General features: G+C 45.0%; 1 protein-coding gene across 2 annotated transcripts; it reads left to right on the forward strand.

Moving 5' to 3' along the window:
* On the forward strand, positions 1-7,313 carry syngr1a (synaptogyrin 1a). 2 transcript variants are annotated; one of them, XM_070848418.1, is made up of 4 exons: positions 1-125; positions 2,696-2,933; positions 3,049-3,194; positions 6,916-7,313. In XM_070848418.1, exons 1-4 carry the CDS (start codon positions 24-26, stop codon positions 7,003-7,005), a joined length of 576 nt encoding a protein of 191 aa, XP_070704519.1. In that variant the 5' UTR covers positions 1-23; the 3' UTR covers positions 7,006-7,313. The 2 variants fall into 2 exon arrangements, with proteins under 2 accessions (XP_070704519.1, XP_070704520.1); XM_070848419.1 differs by having other exon boundaries at positions 7,064-7,313.
* The last annotated feature ends 961 nt before the right edge of the window (positions 7,314-8,274 follow it).

An 8,274-nucleotide genomic window follows, 5' to 3' on the forward strand; every position in this document is an offset into this window, starting at 1 on the left:
CTGGGGAACAGGAACCGGTCTGGATGGATGGTTTCCAGGCATACGGGGCAGGCAAGGCGGGCGGAGCGTTTGACCCGTTGACCTTCGTCAGACAGCCTCAGACCGTGGTGAGGCTCATCTGCTGGGTGAGTCTGACTACAATGATGTCATGGTGATGTCACAGTTCAACAGTAAACACCTGAAACAGTCACACAGGTGAGGTCACACAGGTGTTCAGAGTGGGAGGAGCCATGTGTCTGGTCTTAAAGGTGTAGTCACACATCTTTGAGAAATACTTGGTTCTACAGGCTGCTAAGCTAATCGCTAATATACTAAAAGGCTAACACTGCTAACTCTGTGTTTGGTTAACTTGTTAGTTTAGGTTTGTTTAGTGTGATTATTTGTTTTTTGTTGGACATCAGGTTTAGTTTGATTTTAAGTTAGTGTGAGTTACTAAGTCCTGGTTATAGTTTAGTTTTAGTTGAGGTAACCTGTGTTAGTTAGTGCTGATTGTGGTTTAGTTTAATTAATTTAACATGCATTAGTTAGTCCTGTCATGTTTTAGTTTTAATTCAGGTTAAAGGAGTTAAAGTTAGTTCAGTACACAGTGTGTGTGTGTGTGTGTGTGTGTGTGTGTGTGAGTGTGTGTGTGAGTGAGTGTGTGTGTGTGTGAGTATGTGTGAGAGTGTGAGTGTGTGTGTGCGTGTGTGTGAGTGAGTGTGTGTGTGAGAGTGTGAGTGTGTGTGTGTGTGTGAGTGTGAGTGTGTGTGTGTGTGTCAGTCATGAGGCTGGTGTTAACATTCCTGAGGCTCAACACAAGACTCCTCAAACAAAACCTCACTGTTTAACCCTGCTGCTCTCTGATTGGACGGTTTCTCCTCCTCCACCTCCTCTTCCTCCTTTACCTCCTCTTTCTCCTCCTCCACCTCCTCTTCCATCTGTTCCTGTCAGTGAATAAACATGGCTCATATACAGTGGGGCAAAAAAGTATTTAGTCAGCCACCAATTGTGCAAGTTCTCCCACTTAAAAAGATGAGAGAGGCCTGTAATTTTCATCATAGGTACACTTCAACTATGAGAGACAGAATGAGAAAAAAAATCCAGAAAATCACATTGTCTGATTTTTGAAGAATTTATTTGCAAATTATGGTGGAAAATAAGTATTTGGTCAATAACAAAAGTTCATCTCAATACTTTGTTATATACCCTTTGTTGGCAATGACAGAGGTCAAACATTTTCTCTAAGTCTTCACAATGTTTTCACACACTGTTGCTGGTATTTTGGCCCATTCCTCCATGCAGATCTCCTCTAGAGCAGTGATGTTTTGGGGCTGTCGCTGGGCAACACGGACTTTCAACTCCCTCCAAAGATTTTCTATGGGGTTGAGATCTGGAGACTGGCTAGGCCACTCCAGGACCTTGAAATGCTTCTTACGAAGCCACTCCTTCGTTGCCCGGGCGGTGTGTTTGGGATCATTGTCATGCTGAAAGACCCAGCCACGTTTCATCTTCAATGCCCTTGCTGATGGAAGGAGGTTTTCACTCAAAATCTCACGATACATGGCCCCATTCATTCTTTCCTTTACACGGATCAGTCGTCCTGGTCCCTTTGCAGAAAAACAGCCCCAAAGCATGATGTTTCCACCCCCATGCTTCACAGTAGGTATGGTGTTCTTTGGATGCAACTCAGCATTCTTTCTCCTCCAAACACGACAAGTTGAGTTTTTACCAAAAAGTTCTATTTTGGTTTCATCTGACCATCTGACATTCTCCCAATCCTCTTCTGGATCATCCAAAAGCTCTCTAGCAAACTTCAGACGGACCTGGACATGTACTGGCTTAAGCAGGGGGACACGTCTGGCACTGCAGGATTTGAGTCCCTGGCGACGTAGTGTGTTACTGATGGTAGCCTTTGTTACTTTGGTCCCAGCTCTCAGCAGGTCATTCACTAGGTCCCCCCGTGTGGTTCTGGGATTTTTGCTCACCGTTCTTGTGATCATTTTGACCCTACGGGGTGAGATCTTGCGTGGAGCCCCAGATCGAGGGAGATTATCAGTGGTCTTGAATGTCTTCCATTTTCTCATAATTGCTCCCACAGTTGATTTCTTCACACCAAGCTGCTTACCTATTGCAGATTCAGTCTTCCCAGCCTGGTTCAGGTCTACAATTTTGTTTCTGGTGTCCTTTGACAGCTCTTTGGTCTTGGCCATAGTGGAGTTTGGAGTATGACTGTTTGAGGTTGTGGACAGGTGTCTTTTATACTGATAACCAGTTCAAACCGGTGCCATTAATACAGGTAACGAGTGGAGGACAGAGGAGCCTCTTAAAGAAGAAGTTACAGGTCTGTGAGAGCCAGAAATCTTGCTTGTTTGTAGGTGACCAAATACTTATTTTACAGAGGAATTTACCAATTAATTCATTAAAAATCCTACAATGTGATTTCCTGGATTCTTTCCCCCCATTCTGTCTCTCATAGTTGAAGTGTACCTATGATGAAAATTACAGGCCTCTCTCATCATCTCTCAACTTGCACAATTGGTGGCTGACTAAATACTTTTTTGCCCCACTGTATTAAGGGTTAACTGTGGTTCAGATCAGGCATCTGTCAAGTGAGTCCTGACCAGGGTACTCCTCCATGTTAGCATCTAGCCTCTTCCACTGACAGTGAATGTGAGTGTTAGCATTGAGCTAGCTGCTGTCTCCTCTCTGTCTGCAGCTCTTCTCCATCGTGATCCTGGGCTGCGTGGCAAACGAGGGCTACGTTAACCGTCCCGAAGAGGACGAGGAGTTCTGCATCTTCAACCGCAACCAGTACGCCTGCAGTTATGCCGTCGCCATGGGAACGCTGTGTTTCTTCTGCAGCACCGGCTTCCTGGCGCTGGATGTTTACTTCCCTCAGATCACCGGCGTGAAGGACAGGAAGAAGGCCGTCGTGGCCGACATCAGCGTGTCAGGTGAGACTCAGCCTTCACTAGTCCTGTGGTCGTTACTGACCAGGTGAGTCAGCCAGACAGGTAGAGACCATGGGGACCCTACCTGTCTGACCGGGTGTCCCTGTGGTCTGTGCAGGTCTGTGGTCGTTCATCTGGTTCGTGGGCTTCTGTTTTCTGGCCAATCAGTGGCAGGCTTCCGAAGAGGAGGACAACCCGCTGAACGAGGGCGCTGACGCCGCCAGAGCCGCCATTGTCTTCTCTTTTTTCTCCATCTTCACTTGGGTACGTACCTGAAGCACCTGAACAGCTGAAGAACCAGACTCTGTGTCTTTGTGCGTGTTGCGACTTCCATATCACACATGTATCACGCCTACATGTCTACACACACACTCGATGCGAAATCACAGCGGGCGACACGAATGACGGGAGTGACAAGCCTGCAGCTCCAGTTAGCACAGACTGTAGCTCCAGTTAGCTCCAGTGAGCACAGACTGCAGCTCCAGTTAGCACAGACTGCAGCTCCAGTTAGCACAGACTGTAGCTCCAGTTAGCTCCAGTGAGCACAGACTGCAGCTCCAGTTAGCACAGACTGTAGCTCCAGTTAGCACAGACTGCAGCTCCAGTTAGCACAGACTGCAGCTCCAGTTAGCACAGACTGTAGCTCCAGTTAGCTCCAATTAGCACAGACTGTAGCTCCAGTTAGCTCCAGTTAGCACAGACTGCAGCTCCAGTTAGCACAGACTGTAGCTCCAGTTAGCTCCAGTTAGCACAGACTGTAGCTCCAGTTAGCTCCAGTTAGCACAGACTGCAGCTCCAGTTAGCACAGACTGCAGCTCCAGTTAGCACAGACTGTAGCTCCAGTTAGCTCCAGTGAGCATAGACTGTAGCTCCAGTTAGCTCCAGTTAGCACAGACTGTAGCTCCAGTTAGCACAGACTGCAGCTCCAGTTAGCTCCAGTTAGCACAGACTGCAGCTCCAGTACACATCAGTACCGTGTTTAACAGTAACGTGAATGAATAAAAATAATCTGGCAAGCAAACTTGTGCTTGTAAGGTGAGGCGAATGTTCACCTTTAGTGTATCGGCCATGTTTTTTTTCAGGTTCTTCTCAATGTAACCCTTTATAGGGCACTCAGTGAAATACTTAGAGATTCCAGATTTGAACCCTAGACCATCACTGGTGCTCATTACAAGACTTGTTTAATTTAGTGAGATTTTCAAAAAAAAATGTAGCGTTATGGTGAAAATCAAGGTCAGTGAAGTCACCATATATGGTTTCTTGCTGGTCTGTCATGTAGCCTGATTGTGGCTGATTGGCTTGGAGAAACCTGGTAGTTCTACTGCCTCATGGTGAGTTAAGGGGGGGCATTTTGACCTCCCACTAAAGTTACCAAATGTGGTCCCTTGCCCTATGAAGGGTTAATTCTGATTTTAAATCACTGGACTTGAAAGGAGGCAAAGAGACACATCCTGCTCACACTGAAGACAGTACTAGTACTATTAGTAGTAGTACTGCTGATGATGCTAATAGTAGTACTGCTAATGATGCTAGTAGTAGTACTGCTGATGATGCTAGTGGTAGTACTGCTGATGATGCTAGTGGTAGTACTGCTGATGATGCTAGTAGTAGTACTGCTACTGATGCTAGTGGTAGTACTACTACTGATGCTAGTGGTAGTACTGCTGACGATGCTAGTGGTAGTACTGCTGACGATGCTAGTAGTAGTACTGCTGACGATGCTAGTAGTAGTACTGCTAATGATGCTAGTGGTAGTACTACTACTGATGCTAGTGGTAGTACTGCTAATGATGCTAGTGGTAGTACTGCTGATGATGCTAGTGGTAGTACTGCTGATGATGCTAGTAGTAGTACTGCTACTGATGCTAGTGGTAGTACTGCTAATGATGCTAGTGGTAGTACTACTAATGATGCTAGTGGTAGTACTGCTACTGATGCTAGTGGTAGTACTGCTAATGATGCTAGTGGTAGTACTACTACTACTACAGCAAACAGAAACATTAAACTCACATGATGTTTTCTTCTCTGTGTTCATGTTTTTATGCGTGTGTGTGTTACTCTGTGTGTGTGTGTGTTACTGTGTGTGTGTGTGTTACTGTGTGATACTCTGTGTGTGTGTGTGTGTGTGTGTGTGTGTGTGTGTGTTACTGTGTGTGTGTGTGTTACTGTGTGTGTGTGTGTTACTGTGTGATACTCTGTGTGTGTGTTACTGTGTGTGTGTGTGTGTGTGTGTGTGTTACTGTGTGATACTCTGTGTGTGTGTGTGTGTGTGTGTTACTGTGTGATACTCTGTGTGTGTGTGTGTGTGTGTGTGTGTGTGTGTGTTACTGTGTGATACTCTGTGTGTGTGTGTGTGTGTGTGTTACTGTGTGTGTGTGTGTGTGTGTGTGTTACTCTGTGATACTCTGTGTGTGTGTGTGTGTGTGTGTGTGTGTGTGTGTGTGTGTGTGATACTCTGTGTTACTCTGTGTGTGTGTATGTGTGTGTTACTGTGTGTGTGTGTGTGTGTTTGTGTATGTGTGTGTGTGTGTGTGTGTGTGTTACTCTGTGTGTTACTCCGTGTGTGTGTGTGTGTTACTCTGTGTGTGTGTGTGTTACTCTGTGTGTGTGTGTGTGTGTGTGTGTGTTTGTGTGTGTGTGTGTGTGTGTGTGTGTTACTCTGTGTGTTACTCTCTGTGTGTGTGTGTGTATGTGTGTTACTCTGTGTTACTCTGTGTGTGTGTGTGTGTGTGTGTGTATGTTTGTGTATGTGTGTGTGTGTGTGTGTGTGTGTGTGTGTGTGTGTGTGTTACTCTGTGTGTTACTCTGTGTGTGTGTGTTACTCTGTGTGTGTGTGTGTGTGTGTGTGTTACTCTGTGTGATACTGTGTGTGTGTGTTACTCTGTGTGATACTGTGTGTGTGTGTGTGTGTGTGTGTGTGTGTGTTACTCTGTGTTACTCTGTGTGATACTCTGTGTGTGTGTGTGTGTGTGTGTGTGTGTGTTACTCTGTGTGATACTCTGTGTGTGTGTGTGTTACTCTGTGTGTGTGTGTGTGTGTGTGTTACTCTGTGTGATACTCTGTGTGTGTGTGTGTGTGTGTGTGTTACTGTGTGTGATACTCTGTGTGTGTGTGTGTGTGTGTGCATGTGTTACTGTGTGTGATACTCTGTGTGTGTGTGTGTGTGTGTGTGTGTGTGTGTGTGTGTGTGTGTGTGTGTTACTGTGTGTGATACTCTGCATGTGTGTGTGTGTGTGTGTGTGTTACTCTGTGATACTCTGTGTGTGTTACTCTGTGTGATACTCTGTGTGTGTGTGTGTGTGTGTGTGTGTGTTACTGTGTGTGATACTCTGTGTGTGTGTGTGTGTGTGTTACTCTGTGTGTGTGTGTGTGTGTGTGTGTGTGTGTGTTACTCTGTGTGTGTTACTCTGTGTTACTCTGTGTGTGTGTGTGTGTGTGTGTGTGTGTGTTACTCTGTGTGTTACTCTGTGTGTGTGTGTGTGTGTGTGTGTGTTACTGTGTGTGATACTCTGTGTGTGTGTGTGTGTGTGTGTGTTACTCTGTGTGTGTGTGTGTGTGTGTGTGTGTGTGTGTGTGTTACTCTGTGTGTGTTACTCTGTGTGTTACTCTGTGTGTGTGTGTGTGTGTGTGTGTGTGTGTGTTACTCTGTGTGTGTTACTCTGTGTTACTCTGTGTGTGTGTGTGTGTGTGTGTGTGTGTGTTACTCTGTGTGTTACTCTGTGTGTGTGTGTGTGTGTGTGTGTGTTACTGTGTGTGATACTCTGTGTGTGTGTGTGTGTGTGTGTGTTACTCTGTGTGTGTGTGTGTGTGTGTGTGTGTGTGTGTGTGTTACTCTGTGTGTGTTACTCTGTGTTACTCTGTGTGTGTGTGTGTGTGTGTGTGTTACTCTGTGTGTTACTCTGTGTGTGTGTGTGTGTGTGTGTGTGTGTGTGTGTGTTACTCTGTGTGTTACTCTGTGTGTGTGTGTGTGTGTGTGTGTGTGTAGGGAGGTCTCACTCTGCTGTCTCTGGAGCGTCTGAAGAGAGTCTCCTTTGAAGAAGAATACAACAAACTGTTCAGCCCCCCCCTCGCCTGAAATACCCCCCACACTCCACACACACACACACACGCCTAACTTCACCTCTCTCCTCCAGCCAATCGGAGACAAGCGTTCCTGTTCTTCCTCATCAGCCCAGTCTGGACTCTGATTGGCTGATCTAAGTGCCCGTCACCCAAAGTGCCTTCCTGTTGCCATGGCAACAGAGTGACGTTGTTTTCCTCTTCAGATGTGTCGGAGCTGACTGACTGCTTGATTGTTGTTGTTGTTGTTGTTATCGTCATGTGTACGATGATGTCATCATGTGATGTGGTTATTGACGATGATGATCTGTGATGAAGATTAAAGATTTGAACCCTGACACTGAGTGGTTAATGGACTCTGCCCCCTCCCCACACACACACACTGCAGCTCCAGTGTGAGGTCACTCTGACGGTGATGTCAGAGGATGCATTGTTCTCAGACCTTATTGATTAGTGTGACATCTCAGAGACAGTGGACCTGATCAGAGCCGTTAATCAATACAATGAAACTGATTTTATCGAAGATTCAACCGTGAGGACCATGTAGCCATGGCGACCGTGATGACGAGGCATCCGAACATCGCAGTTAAACTGTGAGGTCACTCACAAACAGGAAGTGACGTGCTGCCCAACAGCTAGGACAGAGCAGACCAATAATCAATCACCTGATCAGTAAAACAGCAGAAAACCTAGTCTACGACACACAGAGCAAACCCTTAATGTAGTAACACTTAATGTAGAAACCCTTAATGTAGTAACACTTAATGTAGAAACCCTTAATGTAGTAACACTTAATGTAGTAACACTTAATGTAGAAACCCTTAATGTAGTAACACTTAATGTAGTAACACTTAATGTAGAAACCCTTAATGTAGTAACACTTAATGTAGTAACCCTTAATGTAGTAACACTTAATGTAGTAACACTTAATGTAGAAACCCTTAATGTAGTAACACTTAATGTAGTAACACTTAATGTAGAAACCCTTAATGTAGTAACACTTAATGTAGTAACACTTAATGTAGAAACCCTTAATGTAGTAGCACTTAATGTAGTGACACTTAATGTAGAAACCCTTAATGTAGTGACACTTAATGTAGTGACCCTTAATGTAGTAACACTTAATGTAGAAACCCTTAATGTAGAAACCCTTAATGTAGTAACCCTTAATGTAGAAACCCTTAATGTAGAAACCCTTAATGTAGTAACACTTAATGTAGTAACACTTAATGTAGAAACCCTTAATGTAGTAACACTTAATGTAGTAACACTTAATGTAGAAACC

Source organism: Pempheris klunzingeri, chromosome 17 (genome assembly GCF_042242105.1).
Source record: "Pempheris klunzingeri isolate RE-2024b chromosome 17, fPemKlu1.hap1, whole genome shotgun sequence".
Taxonomy (NCBI): Eukaryota; Metazoa; Chordata; class Actinopteri; order Acropomatiformes; family Pempheridae; genus Pempheris; species Pempheris klunzingeri.

What these genes read in the sequence shown, in the direction of transcription:
- syngr1a (XM_070848418.1), top strand. Translation starts at nt 24, where the DNA reads ATGGATGGTTTCCAGGCATACGGGGCAGGCAAGGCGGGCGGAGCGTTT. An exon ending in TGGTGAGGCTCATCTGCTGG is followed by an intron (nt 126 to 2,695) that starts GTGAGTCTGACT and finishes CTCTGTCTGCAG; the next exon opens with CTCTTCTCCATCGTGATCCT. An exon ending in GGCCGACATCAGCGTGTCAG is followed by an intron (nt 2,934 to 3,048) that starts GTGAGACTCAGC and finishes TGGTCTGTGCAG; the next exon opens with GTCTGTGGTCGTTCATCTGG.